This window comes from Centruroides vittatus, unplaced genomic scaffold (assembly GCF_030686945.1).
Source record: "Centruroides vittatus isolate TY-2023 unplaced genomic scaffold, ASM3068694v2 contig_879, whole genome shotgun sequence".
Lineage (NCBI taxonomy): Eukaryota > Metazoa > Arthropoda > Arachnida > Scorpiones > Buthidae > Centruroides > Centruroides vittatus.
Genome location: NW_027122571.1, coordinates 328,949 through 347,639, shown reverse-complemented (window position 1 = coordinate 347,639; position 18,691 = coordinate 328,949). Strand labels below are relative to the sequence as shown.

Sequence of the window (18,691 nt, the reverse complement as noted above, 5' to 3'; positions counted from 1 at the left end):
TAGGAATATAAATATATGCATGTTTAAGTAATAATAATATATAATTATACTTGATTTATTAACATTTCACAATTTATTTTTAAATAAATGAACATAGGGTGGCTGTATAACATGCGAAGGTCGTGATGATGCTACAGAATTTGCTGATATTCGCTCTGCAATGAAAGTTCTCATGTTTTCCGATCAGGAAATATGGGAAATTCTGAAAATATTGGGAGCTTTATTACATCTTGGAAATATAAAATATAGAGGTAGAGCTTATTTTAACTAAATTCTTAATTAAAAACGTTTTTTAATATTTGCTTATTTTGCTTTAGCAACTGTAATATCTAATTTGGATGCAACAGAAATTATGAATGCCAGTAGTGTGAATAGTGCTGCTCGCCTTTTAGAAGTATTTAATTTTTTTTCTTGTTAAATAATTCAATTTAATTCATAATAGATTTAAATGTATATTTTTTTTAAAGGTAAATCAACAACATTTGATAGATGCTCTCACTACACGAACTATTTTTGCTCATGGAGATGCTGTTGTATCAACAATGAGTTCAGAACAATCACTTGATGTAAGAGATGCATTTGTAAAAGGAATTTATGGAAGAATGTTTGTATGGATTGTAAATAAAATCAATTCAGCAATTTATAAACCCAAACCATCAGCAAATTATTACAGAACATCAATAGGAGTTTTGGATATATTTGGATTTGAAAATTTTGCTGTTAACAGGTAAACATACTTTTATTAATACTTAATATTTTTATTGTGTTCAGTAATATTTTTAATGTAAATATGAATTTATATATATATATTTTTTTATTTGCATATTTATAAATCATTTTACACATTTCAGTTTTGAACAGTTTTGCATTAATTATGCAAATGAGAATTTGCAACAGTTTTTTGTTCGTCATATTTTTAAATTAGAACAAGAAGAATACAACATAGAAGCTATAAATTGGCAGCATATTGAATTTGTAGATAATCAAGAAGCTCTTGATTTAATTGCAGCTAAACCAATGAATATAATGGCATTAATTGATGAAGAAAGTAAATTTCCAAAGGTAATTTGATTTGTTTTTAAGTTTATTTTATTAAATAAATATATTCATTAAAATATAAATTGTGATGTTTTAATTATGTAGGGTACCGATCATACATTGCTTAATAAATTACATAAGACTCATGGTAATAATAAGAACTATTTGAAACCTAAATCTGATATTAATACTTCATTTGGACTCAATCATTTTGCTGGTGTTGTATTTTATGATACTCGAGGTAATTATCTTTGTTTTTAATTATATAAAATCTTTTGAAATTGAAACATTTAATTTTTACAGTGGCATATATTTCTTAGAATATATATTCAGCAATATTTCTAATATCGTAAACTATTAAGTAAATTGATTTTATTATATTGAATATTTAGTTATAATTTCTTCAGCTGTATATAATTATTTAATATTTGGTTTAAAAATATTAAGCTATATTAATAATAATGGTAATGTAATGAGCGTAGAACAAATAAATTATGATATCTATAAATTATAAATTATACGGTAGAAGTCTGTTAATTTTTCACTTTGTGAAACCAGTGGGTTCTGGGTTATTAAAGATGCAAGATTATCAAACATTTTTATACTTTTGTAAAATCAATAAGTTCTATATAGTCTTAGCATCACAGACATTGCTGTATATTTTTTACTAGTGCACATTGCAGATGTGTGTAATTTATTTTAATCAGTCTGAAGATGGTGCAGTGCATGACTCTACTGTGTTAATATTGATTGAAAGATTTCCAAAAACATTAATGTACACATTGTGGTGTAAATTCATATGAGAGACATGAAAGCACTAGTGAAAGTATTCAACAAACAAGATGAGTTATTTTTTTGATTTGATCAATTTCCAAAGAGATCTTTAATGCCTCTCATTCCAAACAAATCCTGATTCACAAACTACTAGTATGCCAGATTATTATTGGATAATTCTAATTAAAAAGTGCCAGATTAATGAACTTTTACTGTATAACATCAGATTCCTTAATGACACCTTAATATATTTATTAATTACTTAATAATACTTAATTCAGTAACAAAAATATATGGAACTTGTTCAGTTAAAAGTGAAACAAAACACTGTAAGAAAGGAACTTGGCAAACTGCTTACTGAGTTAACAAAAAATTTTCATTTGAGTCTGTAAGAGAGACCTAAAATAGCTGAATTTTTGTAGTGGCTCATGTCAAACATAAATAAAAGAAAATGTTATAAAGATCATATATTCACTAGTTAAAATGGATATTGAAATCAAATTTGAATGATAAAAATTCTAGAAATATAGCAAATAGTTATGCCATTTGCCAATAGTTATTATTTTATATTTTCTTGACAGAATTCAGTTTAGTCCAGAAGACTGATTTTCAGTCTTCTGGACTAAACTGAATTCTCCTTATAATTTTCTTATACCTTAAATATAATTCATAAGTTTATTTTATTTATTTTTTTTTCAAGATTAATTCATACATAAGTATACATACTCATTTTATGAAAATTGGAAATGTATTAGTTTGAAATGTGAAATTAGAAATGTTTGAAATTAGAAATGTGTTTTATAAATTTATATTGCATTTTTAAATTTCTTTAATTCTCTAGAATAATCTTTACAGTTTTAAACTGCAAAAGCTATCACTGTAGATCTGTTAAAATTGACTGTTTAGATGAGAGTATGAATTCAACAAGTTGAAATTATATATAATATAGTGATTCAAAAACTGGATTTTAAAACTAAAAAGGAGAACTCAACACCTTGTCTGGTACTTGTTACCGGTGCATTTGGTGAATAATTAAATTTTATCATTAACGTTTTCAAACTGTTGAATAGTTCTTCTTTAGGTGAAATATACCGAATAACCAATGGAACACAAAATTAGAACGTGAATATTCAAATTAAAAAATCGAACGTATGCTGATGAAAGTCATTACAAAGGGAGAAATGTATTTGCTTTGTGGCATCATCCAATTTTATCTATTTAAATTTTGCAGTTAAATTTTATTTTTTAAAAATTTAAAACAAAGTTTTTTTTAAGATTATATGGTTATCTGGCAAAATGGCAATTAAAATTATCTTTATATAATAACTTTGCAATTTTGAATTTATTATTAGTTTTTAATAGATGATAACAATTATGATGATGATAATTTTATCATCATAATTGTTTGGTCATCTAAAAAAACTGTTTTAAAAGATAGTGAATTTTATTTAGTTATGTACAGAATCTTAAGTAAAGATCCAGCTGTTTTTATGTGCAATTGTTAGTTTCAGTAATGTGATTAATCTAGTTTTCTAGATATATTTTGTTTTTTAATATCAAAGAATTAACTCTGTTAGACTTAAAGTAATCTGTATAACTTTGTTTTTAACATTAATCTATTGTAATAGTTTTTACTTTTAATTATATTATTCCTTAAATATTTTCATTATTTTGTTTAAATAATAATTTAAACTTTAAGCTTTTATAATCATATATTTATATCAGAATTTTGACTTAATCATTTTTGTTCTATAGTATGGATTTGAATTTTTCTCTTCTAACTAAGAGATCAAAGTTCCATTTTATTATGATGATTATTATTTTTAAATTATTAATTTATTGTAATTTTATTAATTAAGTGTTTACATATTTTCTTTTCTTTTATTTTTGAGAAAATTATCTTAGAAAATTAATCTAATTTTATTTCATTTATGTAAAAGGATTTCTGGAAAAAAATCGAGACACCTTTAGTGCAGATTTAATCCAACTGATTCAAGTTAGCAACAATAAATTTTTGCAAAATCTCTTCATACAAGAAATAGGAATGGTATGAAGTTGTGTATATATTTTGTGTGTTACTAACTCTTTATTTCTAACTTTTATAAAAAATCTTTTTCTGCCAAAAGCATTTTAAACTAAAATTTATTTCTTTTTATCTTTTTCTTATTTCTGCTTTGTTAACAGGTTTTTAAGAGATGCTTTTCATCAACAGAATATTTCTTCATCAAATTTCTTCAAACAACAGAATGTTTCATCTTTTCCTTATTTCTGCTTTGTCTATAGATTTAAAAGATGTTTTTCAACAACAGAATATTTCTCAAATCAATATAGAATATGGTAATTAAATTTCTAATGCAGGTCAGCTTGGCTTAGTGTTTGTCAGCATGTTTGGATAATTTTTACATGAACTTATTATGTTTAGCAAGAAGAACATTGCTATAATTAAGATAAAATTATTTTAAATTATTTAATTTAAGTGTTAAATATGTTTTATATTAAAAATTATTACAAAACCATATTTCTAGATTATAATAAATAAATTGAACAAATTTTTAGTTAATAAGAAATTAATAAGTTTGCTCTAATATATATATAAACTTATTCTTTAAATTTTAACTAATACCATATATTAGTCAAGAATACATTTTAAAATTAGCTTATAATTTATTAACTTGTTTGACAGTGACTGTAGCATAATATACAGTATTTTTACAATAAATATTTTTAGATAAAAGTATTATTATTTAACTTCCATTTTTTTTCTTGCTAAACATAAGAATAGAAATATTCTGCATGTATTTATTTTCTTTATTAAATACAAAACATTTTAAATTTTTACAATAATTTCATACAAGATAATAATTATATTTCATTTATAATGTTTATATCAATAGTTAAAAATGAAATTTAATACATTATTATATCAGATTTTTGAAAAACCCTTTTTTTTTTTTAAATACTAAAGATTTTTCTTGAAAATACTATGTAATTGAACTTTAATTTCTTATATTTTTTTCAAATATTTATTTGAAATTAGGATTTAAATGCTTTAATTAACCGTCCAGTTTGGCTAATAATTTTATGCTATTGTTTATTTAATATTTCAGTTTCTAAATTCATTTTTTTGATAAAGTTTAACAAAGTTTTTGCAAAATATTATATGATGCTTATATAAATGTTTATATATAATTGTTTGCCATTTCATAGTTCAAATATATATTTTATTCTTCTTTGGTAGTAAGCTAAAAATTGTAGAACTTATCACACAGAATGTGATAAGTTCTACACAATTTTTTGTGTGATAAGTTTGTGCTTACTCCTAAATAATAAAAGAAAGAACAAGAAGCAATCAAGTATTATTTTATTCCTGTTGTGACACAGTTTGTAAATTTTACCTCTTGTTCATTAGTGTTTAATAATTTGTATGTATTTTATCATTACAAACTAATGATAAAATACAAACTTTTGTTACTTGTTTTTAAGCAAATGAATTGCTATGCTGGGGTAGTAAACCCATTCTATATAGCATTGCTTAGCAGATGTAAATAAATAAGTAAATATTTTCAATGATTTATAATGCCACAAGTTGTTTTTATAAAATTATTTTATTGGGCTGCAATTTGAAAAATTGTACACACAAATTCCCATTGTCATCTGTCTTTCTTTAATCTTGAGAATGGAGTTAGATAGATGAAAGAAGAGACCAGATATGGAAACTTTGGGTAAGAATTATTTAGAGGAATAACTCTAAATAATTCTTACTAAAACTGTAGCACATCTTATAAGATAGGAAATAGGATAAATTCTTTAGGAGATATTTGTTTGCATAGCTTTGTGATTAGTATAAAAAGTTGTATTTGTCTTTTAAAACTGAATTATTTGACTTAAAGATATACAAATTTGATTCCTAATCATGTCAAATATATTTTCATATGTCTTACCTTAAGCATTTTAAGTGTTATTTAGTTTATATATGAAGCTTTATATATTGAGTTGTTATTTATTAAAAAGTCAACAATTTAGTATTTCTTGAGCATAATCTATTCTATAATAAAATATCCCAAAAAAATTATTTTCAAACAATACAAGTTGTAATAAAATTTATCTTATACTATAAATCTTAGAAGTTGATTTTGTTAATCTGATTTTATGTAAACATTATTGAAATTATTACTCATAAACTATTAAATTAGTTTTAATAATATTTTTATATGTTATATAAAAATATATAGTTTAAATATTAATTATATTTAAAATTTTTAGGGAACAGATACAAGGAAAAAAACTTTAACATTAAGTGCCCAATTTAAAAGATCATTAGATTCTTTAATGAGGGCATTAAGTCAATGTCATCCTTTTTTCATTCGTTGTATTAAACCAAATGAATATAAAAAACCAATGGTAATTATAAAAATTTATTTAATTTCGATTTAACAGAGAATAAAAATTAACAATTAATATAATTATTGTTTACAAATTTGTTTAAAAAATCTTTTATTTATAGATGTTTGATAGAGAATTGTGTTGTAAGCAGCTGAGATATTCTGGAATGATGGAAACAATTCGAATTCGAAGAGCAGGTTACCCCATTCGGCATACCTTTAAAGAATTTGTTGAACGTTATCGATTTTTAATTCCAGGAATTGGTCCAGCTCATAAAATTGACTGTAAACCTGCTTGTATCAAAATATGTGCAGATGTACTTGGTAAAACTGATTATCAGCTTGGTAGAACCAAAGTTTTTCTTAAGGTGAAATTACTCTTACGTTGTTGAAATTTTCATTTAATAAATGTAATAACTAAAAATCTGATTAATGTGCTACTTTAATTTCAAGATTTAAAATAATTTTTTATTTTAGGATGCACACGATTTGTTTTTAGAACAAGAACGAGATCGTGTTTTGACAAGAAAAATATTGATTTTGCAAAAAGCAATTCGTGGATGGTATTATAGACGTAGATTCCTTCGCATGCGGCAAAGTGCTGTTGTAATTCAGAGATATTGGCGTGGTTATAGTCAAAGGAAAAAATTTCAGGCAGTATGTTAATACTTGTGAAATTGCATCTTAAATTACATGTATTTTTTTTTTCAGTAGTTAAATAACATTTTACTATGAGAAAATTTAATATATTTTTTTGTTGTTTTTCTTTTTTATCTATATAATGAAATGACTATATATTTATAAAATTTTAATTAATTAATCCTATTTTTTATTAGATGAAACTTGGTTATCAACGTCTTCAAGCACATATTCGATCCAGAATACTCTCTCATCGTTTTAAACATCTTCGTGGACACATTGTTTCCTTACAGGTATGAAAAGATTTAAACAAACAATGCGTTACAATATTGAAAATGTGCTTGATTAATTTTTTAATATTAGTAACATCCAAAATGATATAATTAATCTTTAAATCTTTAACTAAACTTAGTTATAGGATTTACTTCTAATCCACAATACAAGTATAATATATTATTATTGTATTCTGTTGAATAATTTTTTAACTTTAAAATTTGAACACATACAGACAATATAATATAATAACAACACATTGCATTGCCTATATTTGTTCAAATTTTATAAAGCAAAAAAATTATTTAAAAAAATTTTTTTCTATTATAAAAAAAGCAACAAGTCCACTTATGCTATAACCAAGCAATGATTAAGCTGCTAGCTTTTACCAGGTTAATTAATTTAATTAATTAGTCATTGATAACATTCTTCTGATTTGTATGAGTTGCAGATTCAAGATTTATCTGAGTTTTCACTTTCTAATTATATCTTAAAATAGCTTGAATTGCAAGTATTTTAGACTATTACTTATACTAGTTTTCAAACATGAATAAATTCATGTTGTGGTTGTACTGTTGGAGTATTGTTACAACAGGCAATAAAGGAAAAGTTAACAAACAAACTTTGTTTTTACTACCACTACATCTTTACTTAAAACAAAAGGAAAATACTTATAAGACAGATGGAACATATCTTCATGGTTTGAGAGATAGCAATCAACTCAAAAAGAGTACATCTGGTCTCCAATCCAAATCTCTCTCACTTCTTTCATTCTTTCTTTCTCTCTCTCTCTCTCCTGCAGCTTTTTCCTTGAACTTATAAATGCTCCCCTTCCAAGAAAGAGGAAGGCACTGACAAGATACTGGTGTGCAACCATTACATGTACAATGACTGCAATGTTCCTGTCTTGTTAGCATACTGCCAAATGCTTCATATCTGTGCAACGTTTTTCTGATTCTGTTTGAATTGTGTTTTAATGAAGTCTGACAACTCTTTCCATCAAATTTCAAAATAAAATTTAGAAAATTGATATTATTTGCATCTTAAATGTCTTTAAATTTTTTTGTATTATCAGAAACTCAAAGTATTTGAACAAGTTTGTAGAACGGCATATCTTTTAAAAGATATAACATAATTTTTGTCTCAAAAATATGCAAAAGCGATGGAATCAAAGCAATGAATGATATTGTTTTTGGTATCTTTTTGATGTTTCATAGTTCCTTGCTTGACAAGGAATACATTTATATGGAATATATTCATAGTTTTTCTTATTTTAACCATTTCCTATCCTTGGAATAATTATTGCAAAGTTGGATTTAATTTAATTTTGAATAAATATGAGCTCTTAAGTAAAGAAATTAGATTTAAAAAATTTGCTTTCATATACAAAAATAAATTGCAGTTTTCAGCACGTGTAGCAGAATCACAACATTTAGTGATTTGAAAACTTTACATTTTGAAAAATAAATCTTATCCTAAATATTGTTTTAAATATTATACACTTCATACTTAGTGATCTTTATATATCATGTCATTTGTTGTAAATAATATACAGTCTAGTCTGTTTAAGAGAGCATCCTCCTCAGGATCACTGCCTCAAGCTGTCTTATCTGGACTGCTCTCTTATCCAAAGTAACAAGAATTTCAAGATATTAATGGCATTTAATCCTCTTCACTTTTTCATGTCTTAAGAGGTCTTTGTAACTTATAACACACTTTGGAAATTAAAGTTCATTATCATATAATTTTACTGTACTTACATATTGGTTTCTATCTTATATCATCAATTCTATTGTTTTATTGAATAATTAGTGAATACAGTATATTTACCAGTTGGATTATTTCCACTGCCCAGAAATATAGTAGGTAGTCTAGCTGAAAAGAGGTGAATATCCTGCTCTAAAAATTCTAAATGTTCTCTAATGGGACATATAAAAACAAGTACAGTATTGCCTTAAAGGACTTGTGACCTCTGAAATCTAGTTACTAATCACTTCTTTTCTTGTCTGTTCAAGTTGAGAATGTACTGTACCTGTGATCAGTGCTGTTTGTTCATATATATTTTATGATACCTTTTTAATATGTAATTGCTTCTTGTATGTGTGTCTAATTAAATCTGTTCATAATCACTCTGTAAAAAATCTTCTGACTGTCCGTGTATTAAAAAACTGATTGATGAAAGATTTCAGCAGTTTTAGAGCAGTAGTCCAAAACTTGGACTGCTGCCAACACAGTGCTCATTTAAACAAACTGCTCTACTATCTGATATTCTGTTAAATGAACTCAACTTTCTAATCTCTATGGATTAAAATAGTTATTTTAACATTTTAATAACATGTTACATCAGCAAAATATAAATGAAATAAGTATAGGGTTATGCTAAAAATTTTTTAAAACGCATAAAAGATCTTTAACTAATTAAGTTTACTAAATAGAAATATTTCATTTACTTTTAATATATATTATATTAAAATTATAAGCAATATCTTAGTTATTTTGTTGTTTATTATTTCTTAAACATTAAGAGAAAGTTGTTGAATATCCGATTGATCGAAGTCCACGGATGTAATAAGGATGTATATTAAGGACTCAAGTAATGACCAATTACACGTGCACGAATTTGGCGAAACAACAGTAATTTATTCTAACAGTACAATAACCGCGAGATGCTTCCTAACCCTCAAGTTTACACGATACACGACTTAAAACTAACGAAATTTACAATACTCTATATACATATATACATACACATTTTCCTTCTATACAATAATTGCATATATTAGCCTTCGACGAATCACGGTATTATGTTAAGTGAATGCAACACGATCTCGAGTTCCAAGCGTTCCTTTTCTTTACGTTAATTCTCAAAACTAATAGTTCTGTCCGATACCTGAACGTAATTTACGTCGCCAGAAGTACGTCCCTCGTTGATACTCCTCAATTACACTACGATGGAAACGGATTGTGCTTCCCGACTGAAAGTGGTCGCCCTTTCTAGACTCCTGTTCTCCCGGTCTAACTCCGACGTCCTTGCTGACCCTTCCTCGGCAACCTTCCTCGACGAATCCAAAAACAGCCAAAAAGTGTCCTCAATCGTGAGAGTTCCTCAATTTATACTTCCCGCTCTCCGGAAGTCCGCTTCACTTATTGTCCCACTCTGGACCAATCAGAAAGCTTCTCACGTATCCTAAGGTGACATCATAAGAAAATTCCACGCGACACGGTACAAACCAAGAAAACCCGATACATACAAAAAGGAAACCGAGAAAATAATTAATAATAATAATAATAACAATAATACATAGTTGCGTAGCACTACATATCTCCCCCCCAAGCGACTCACTTCCCGTAGTGCAAACTACGGAAATCAATTTTGCGTTCACGTAGGTTATAAGGTTTCTTACGCACCTCAAGGTCAGTGCACTTCTGCACACCACTTGTGTCAACACCCTGCGTGTTAGTGACCACCCCACGTTTCCTCACCAACCGATCATCCAGGACTTCATCATCATCCTCCAGTACAATTCCTCTATCCTCCCTCTTTTTTTTCTTATTACACATCGGATAGCCATAGCAAGGTTTTAGGCGATCGACATGGACAGTCTCCTGATCCTTCATATTGCAATCCTCCACGCGATACGTAGTTGGGTTTATCACCTTGGTGATCCAAAAGGGTCCTTTATAATTATAAGAGAACTTATTCCCTTTAACACCTTTCTTTCTCACCCAAACCCTCTGCCCTTCCGAAAAACTTACTAATGTTCTCCCTTTGCTTCGATAATCCCTTCCTTTCTTGTTGTAATTTCGCGCATGGATACTCGCATTTTCCCGTAATTCACGGAGTTTCGTGACCAGGAATGCCCTACGCTCATCGGTAGACATATCATCAGGCAGGTATTCGATATTAGGGGTACGGGGATCAACACCATACAAGAGGAAGGCAGGTGACTCATTTATGGCAGTGTGGTGCGAATTGTTATAGGCAAAACATGCAGAAGGTATCATTTCATCCCATTCGACTCTCCCATCGTCAGAGGATTTAGTTATCATTTCGACTAACGATCTGTTCACCCGTTCGCACGTGCCATTCGCACAAGGTCGATAAGCGGTAGTAATGTTCCTCCTAATTCCTAACCACTTGCAACAGTCCGAGAATAAAGATGATAGAAAGTTGGTACCTCTATCGGAAATAATTACTTCTGGGGCACCGTACCTACAAACGATTTCATTAAATATTGTATTACTCACGGACCATGCAGTTTGGTCCTTCAAAGGGTGTGCTTCGACGAAACGAGTGAAAATATCTACTATTACAAGGATGAATCGGTTACCGCTGCTCGATGTGCGGATAGGTCCTACTATATCCACAGCAATCTTTTGGAAAGGTGCCTCAGCCGTCTTGTTTTCTTGGAACGGAGCCTTTCCTTTGTGTACATTATGCCTCTGGCACCTTTCACACGTCTTAATGACACCTTCGACCTTTTCTCTCAAATTCCGAATATAATAGTGTTTCTCAATGTTAATTATAGTTTTTCGCACGCCCCAATGCCCCGACAGATTGTTTTTGTGAACAGCCTTAATCACTTCCCTAGCAAGATCCTCCCCTACGCATAATTGGCTAACATACTTGTCACGGGACTTCAAGAGGCTTCTTCTATACAGGCATTCGCTTATTACTACATACTGGTGCATATAGCTCCCAATATTTCTATTCCCGGGGCTTCTCAGTAAATCCCTTTTTATGGGGCCAAAAGTTTCATCGCGATCCTGTGATAAACCAATCTCGTATCTATTAGGGATTACAGCCCTTGTAGATTCAACATCGAAGTGATGAACCCCGTTAACGTTCCTCGAAAGGAAGTCCGCTACTTTATTGTCAACGCCTTTCACATGTTGGACTTCTATATGGTAGTCCATAATCTCCATTATCCAACGAGTCAGACGCTTGCTCCCATTTTGAATGTTGCTAAGGAACACAAGGGGTTTATGGTCAGAGAGTATTATTGTTTTTTGGCCTAGAATTAAAAATTTGAAGTGTCTTAAGGCTAAAACAATTGCTAGACATTCTTTCTCAATTGTGGAATAATTGATTTCTGCCCCTTGAAATCTCCTACTAAAATAGCCTATCGGAGCCAGTCCCTTTTCGTGCCGTTGTTCGAGCACCGCAGCTGCCGCGTTGTCAGATGCGTCAGTGTGCAAATAGAATGGTCTATCAAAATCCGGGTGAGCTAGAATTGGTGGGCTTGCTATTGCCTCTTTTAACTTTTCAAAACCTCTCTGACACTCTGGGCTCCATAAAAATCTCTTCCCTTTCTTGGTGAGTTCTGTTAATGGAGCAGCGATATCGGAAAACGACGGGATAAAATTCCGAAAAAATCCAACCACACCGAGAAAACTGCGGACCTCTTTTACACTACGAGGTGTTTCCACTTTCTTGATCGACTCAACATTGTTGGGATCAGGTCGCACACCCTCGCTATTAATAATATGTCCTAAATATCTCACCTCCTTTGCTAATATTTGGCATTTACTCGGATTTAATTTTAGGCCCTCATCTCTTAATGTACTAATTACTCGATCGACAAGCTCAAGATGATCCTCTAAACTTTGTGAAAATAATACAATATCATCTTGAAACACAAAGCAGCTATTTCCGACAAATTTTGCTAAGATCTTCGTCATAATGTATTGGAAAAACCTCCCACTATTCTTCCCACCCTGAGGCATCCTACAGAGTTGGTATTTTCCCCATGGTGTGGAGAACGCAAATATGTGTCTTACCTTGGGATCTAGAGGAATCTGGAAATACCCTGCTTTTAAGTCCAATACCGAGAAATATCTGTTCCCATTAAGTTGGGATAAGATGTCGTCTATTCGAGCCATCGGGAATATTTGGGGTTCTGTTATATCATTAATTTTTCGCAGGTCCAAAGTGATACGAATCTCACCAGAGCTTTTAGGAACAACATGTATAGGAGAGTTCCACTCCGATGAGCTCTCCTCACATATACCTGCTTTTATCAGCTCACTAACTTGCTTCTTAAGGCCAGGTAAGTAACTGTACGGAATTCGGTACTGTCTAACATTGACCGGACGTTCCGACGTCAGGCTAACAGAGTGCATATGTCTGCTAGTGCCAGATAACTCGGCAATTTCGCTAGCAATAGCGTCCGGATACTTGCTCAAAATATTTATTATTTTCCTCTTAACCGGTTCATCTAGGTGATCCAATCTCCACACCTCTCTTTCTACCTCTGCCACCCCTACCTCACTATTTATATTAATACAAAATCTCCCTTCACGACCTTGCTTATCTGCCTTAACCACTGATTCGATCCCCACCAACAGCCCAGGGTGCTGGCAAATAATGTCCATCCCGATGATCATCTCGTAACCTGCCCTTTCAGGAAACCCAACACTTGGTGTTGTCGTGCATACCTTTTTCCCATCGTGGAAACAGCACTCGATTGCTACGGCCTCATCACTGTTTATGAGTGCTCCCGACATCCCACTAATACATGAATTGTTTGGGACCACCCAATTCCTATTTTCACGCCTGATATATTCAGTCAATTCATTCTTAATTACGGTCCTTTCTGCACCTGTATCTACTAGACCAGCAATTTCACATCCTAGGATTACACCTCTTACAATCGGTAACCCCCGGTCTGACAAGTGTATCTTTCTGGTCAGTTCTAATTTAACTAACCGGTCATTCGCCTGACCTTTCAAATGACCTCTGACTAGTTTAAATCTCTTCTCTTGTTGCATTTCCTCGAAATATGGCCTATTTCACCACACGTGTAACAACGGCGCTCTTTTCCCCACCTCTCGCGGTCATTGTTCCCCTTCACGTGCTCGAGTAAAGATGCCATGGACTCGGTCAAACTCCTTATTTGAGTCTCCAACTCCTCTACACGCTTACCCAATTGTACTTCCTTTCTCTCCAACCCCCTTTCATGCTCAACATTTGCGCATACCTCACTTATCCCACCTCGTTTGTTGCAGGCCGATTCGATTTCCTCTTCTTCTTCGGCCTTTACTATCGCCTCATCCAAGGTGTCCGGCCGCCTCTGCATCACCTGCCTCCTAATCTCCGCTAGTAGTCCTTTTATAAAGCATTCCTTAACAGCATTGTCGCGAAGCGTCGCTAAATTAGAATTGCGCGTCACCGCTCGTGAAAACAACGACTTAATCCTAATCCCGTATTCGCAAACCCTCTCCCCTCTTCTCTGGGAGATCTTTAATACCTGATCAAACGGGTCCTGTTCTTTTTCTTTACGACCAAAGCACTTTATAAGAGCCCTCCTTATTTCATCATAGCTCATGACGCCCTGGTCCCTTAAATCGAAAAATAAAGACAAGGGCTCACCTTTTAGGCGGGCTTGAACTACGGTGACCTTCACAGTCTCATCCCAGCTTGCCAACGACGCTACGTTCTCGACGGTTTGGAAAAACCTACTCACATCTAAAATATCTCCGGGCAGGTTCGAAAAACATGGGATCATGCCCATAAATCCTGTTACAATAGGCACATTGCCCAATTCCCCTGCCCCTGAAGATCCACTGGTAATTTGTTCATCCATAGTTTACCGAAATCTTTTGGTTTTACAATAATATAATTTACAATTCCAATGGCTATAATTACAGATATAAGCGGCAGTAGGATGAGGGGTTAATACAAGATGCACGTTTGGTCGGTCCTTTTACAACAAACAACCCGATCAATATCCTGTCGCGGACGCCAATGTTGAATATCCGATGGATCGAAGTCCACGGATGTAATAAGGATGTATATTAAGGACTCAAGTAATGACCAATTACACGTGCACGAATTTGGCGAAACAACAGTAATTTATTCTAACAGTACAATAACCGCGAGATGCTTCCTAACCCTCAAGTTTACATGATACACGACTTAAAACTAACGAAATTTACAATACTCTATATACATATATACATACACATTTTCCTTCTATACAATAATTGCATATATTAGCATTCGACGAATCACGGTATTATGTTAAGTGAATGCAACACGATCTCGAGTTCCAAGCGTTCCTTTTCTTTATGTTAATTCTCAAAACTAATAGTTCTGTCCGATACCTGAACGTAATTTACGTCGCCAGAAGTACGTCCCTCGTTGATACTCCTCAATTACACTACGATGGAAACGGATTGTGCTTCCCGACTGAAAGTGGTCGCCCTTTCTAGACTCCTGTTCTCCCGGTCTAACTCCGACGTCCTTGCTGACCCTTCCTCAACGACCTTCCTCGACGAATCCAAAAACAGCCAAAAAGTGTCCTCAATCGTGAGAGTTCCTCAATTTATACTTCCCGCTCTCCGGAAGTCCGCTTCACTTATTGTCCCACTCTGGACCAATCAGAAAGCTTCTCACGTATCCTAAGGTGACATCATAAGAAAATTCCACGCGACACGGTACAAACCAAGAAAACCCGATACATACAAAAAGGAAACCGAGAAAATAATTAATAATAATAATAATAACAATAATACATAGTTGCGTAGCACTACAAAGTATTTTGCAATTTCAATTTTCAGGCTCGATGCCGTGGACTTTTAGCCAGAAGAGAATACCATAAAAGGCATTGGGCTATTGTAAAAATACAGGCTTTTGTCAGGAGGGTGATTGCGCAGAGAAATTATCGGAAGATGAAAATAGAGGTAAGTGTTTTGAGAGTTTTTATTCCTATACTAACATATGATAATTCGTATGAAATGGTTGTTATAATTAATTTTATTCATTTAGCATCGTCATAGAATAGAAGCACTTAGATTAAGAGAACAAGAAGAAGAAAAATTGAGAAAACAAATGAATCACAAGAGAGCGAGAGAAATTGCTGAACAAAAGTATAGAGAAAGATTACAAGAATTAGAATTAAGATTACGTGAAGAAGAAGTGGCAGACCGAAGAAATGTTGAACAGAAAAAAGCAGTGATAATTGATGCAGTTCATCGTCAAGAAGAACAATTAGATGATTCTAAATTAGTAAGAGCTTGCTGTTAATAAATAACAAAACAACTTTAAAACAAGAAAATAAAATGTTATTATTTGTGTATGCTTTAGGTCGATGCAATGTTTGATTTTCTACCACGAACTGAATCTTCAAGTGATCAAGTTGCTCCAACAGCATTCAAGGTATTTAACAATCAATAAATATAAAATACTTTTAATTAGAAAATAGATCAAAAGTAATAATTGTGACAAATTACAGGATTTGGAACAATCAAGAGTGAATGCACTAGTAACTGCTGAAGCTGATTCTGAAGGCACATTACCTGCTCCTCCCATTGATCAAGAAGACTTATCTGAGTATAAATTTCAAAAATATGCAGCAACTTATTTCCAGGGTAATGCTGGTCATCAATATCAACGCAAATCTTTAAAGCAACCATTGCTTCCTCTTGCTACTCAAGGTGATTGCAAGGTAATTACTGAAAATCTAATTTTTATTTGTAATGTTTTGATAATAATTATAATTAAATATTAATGAACAATCTATAATTGAAATTTTAAAACACTTACAATAAAAAAATATTGAAAGTCTAATTTAACTCTTAATTTTTAAGCTGAAAAGAAAATTGAAGTTTTTGCTTTATCTTTTTCTGAATTCTACTTTTTTATTAAAGGCTGCAAATGCTTTATGGATTACAATTCTTCGTTTTATGGGTGATCTACCAGAACCAAAATTCCATATAATGGAAAGGGTAAGTTATATAGTTGAGTATACTGATGAAATTATTCAGTTTATAAAAACATACTATTCATTACAGGATAATACTTCAGTTATGAGTAAAGTATCAGCTACATTAGGTAGAAATTTCATCAAAAGCAAAGAATTTCAAGAAGCTCAGTTAATGGGAATGGAAACTGTAAGATTTCTGTAATTTCATCAATTTTTGTAATTGATTATTTAACCGATAAAGTTAAGATAGTTCCTCTTTTTAAATAGGAAACATATACAAAACAAAAATCACGAAGTATTAGAAACAAACTTGTGTCTTTAACATTAAAGAAGAAAAATAAATTAACTGAAGATGTAAGACGACGACTTCAAGAAGACGATGTTAATGATGATAGTTATAGTAGCTGGTTAGAAAGCAGGCCAACTTCTAATTTGGAAAAACTTCATTTCATTATTGGACATGGAATTCTAAGGGATGAACTTAGGTAAAATTTGTAACAAATATTTTTATTTGAGAAATGTATTAGAATAGAATATATTAGAAATAGATCTAATAGATTATAGATTTTTCCCTTACTATTAAAATAAATAAATAAGAGTTTTAGAATTTTATATAGAGAATTTATGTTGAGAAAATTTAGTTTTTTGTTTGGGGAATAATAGCAGATTTTTTGATATCATTACTTAAATATTTTCAGAATTTGTGCATTATAATGTTATATATTATAGCTTACATCAACTTATTTTCAGTAAATAGACAATCATTTATTTTTATATACAATTATTTTCAATCAGAATTTATCTTGGCATTTCTTTTGCAAAATTTATTCTATTTATATTTTCACATAACTGAAAACCATTTCTTTATTTTACTTTTGAGTATAATTATGCATAAATAACTATAGAAATGTAAGATATTTATATTTAGTTATCATTTATATAATAGGTTGAATGCTACATAAATTTAATTATTTTAGAAAGTTACACTATCCACTGCTTACACTATTGTAGTACCTGTAAGAAAAAAATTGAAAGATTTTTTTAATTTTAAAATAAATAACTGTATCAACAGAAAATAAATCTTATTTTATACTATATGTAAAATATGCAAAACTATTTTCTAAATATTATAACTTTTATAATAAATCAGTATTTAAAATAAATTAATCATAAAAGTTGAAACATAGATAAGCATAAATTTTTATTTTATATTTCAGAGATGAAATCTATTGTCAGATTTGTAAGCAGTTAACTAACAATCCTAATAAAAGTTCACATGCAAGAGGATGGATATTATTATCTCTTTGTGTTGGATGTTTTGCTCCATCAGATAAAGTAAATGTTTTAATATCAATTTATATGATTTCTGATTATTTCTAGTAAATTAATTTTTTTTTTTTTTACATATTTTTAGTTTGTGAAATATTTATTAAATTTCATTCGAGAAGGTCCTCCAGGTTATGCACCTTATTGTGAAGATCGTTTAAGAAGAACTTTTATGAATGGCACTAGAGGACAGCCACCTTCTTGGTTAGAACTACAAGCCACAAAATCAAAAAAACCTTTGATGTTACCCATAACTTTTATGGATGGAAATACTAAAACACTTCTAGCAGATTCTGCTACAACTGCCAGAGAATTATGTGCTCAACTGTCTGATAAAATTCAGTTAAAAGATCAGTTTGGATTTTCACTTTATATAGCTCTGTTTGATAAGGTATTTAAAAATGTTGCTCTGTATAACCTGATTTCATTAAGATATAAAAAAAAATAATAAAATTTATATGCATTTGTATTAATGCTAGGCATACAGAATGATTTTGAACACACACTACTATTTTGGTTTAGAACATGATCTAAAATAAATTGAATATAGTA

The 18,691-nt window shown here is 30.7% G+C and overlaps 1 protein-coding gene across 1 annotated transcript in view; it reads left to right on the top strand.

Annotated features, from left to right (window-relative positions):
• The window catches only part of ck (myosin-VIIa ck), a 36,953-nt gene that overhangs the window by 7,487 nt on the left and 10,775 nt on the right, over positions 1–18,691 (top strand). Inside the window, exons 5-23 of the mRNA XM_067279909.1 lie at positions 98–251; positions 318–394; positions 468–727; positions 852–1,062; positions 1,144–1,279; positions 3,753–3,859; positions 6,076–6,213; positions 6,317–6,562; positions 6,672–6,851; positions 7,031–7,126; positions 15,669–15,791; positions 15,877–16,116; positions 16,195–16,266; positions 16,343–16,555; positions 16,758–16,835; positions 16,902–17,000; positions 17,081–17,298; positions 18,031–18,148; positions 18,228–18,530. Of these exons, the coding sequence (XP_067136010.1) occupies positions 98–251; positions 318–394; positions 468–727; positions 852–1,062; positions 1,144–1,279; positions 3,753–3,859; positions 6,076–6,213; positions 6,317–6,562; positions 6,672–6,851; positions 7,031–7,126; positions 15,669–15,791; positions 15,877–16,116; positions 16,195–16,266; positions 16,343–16,555; positions 16,758–16,835; positions 16,902–17,000; positions 17,081–17,298; positions 18,031–18,148; positions 18,228–18,530 (3,069 nt within the window). The remainder of the gene's footprint in view (positions 1–97; positions 252–317; positions 395–467; positions 728–851; positions 1,063–1,143; positions 1,280–3,752; positions 3,860–6,075; positions 6,214–6,316; positions 6,563–6,671; positions 6,852–7,030; positions 7,127–15,668; positions 15,792–15,876; positions 16,117–16,194; positions 16,267–16,342; positions 16,556–16,757; positions 16,836–16,901; positions 17,001–17,080; positions 17,299–18,030; positions 18,149–18,227; positions 18,531–18,691) is intronic.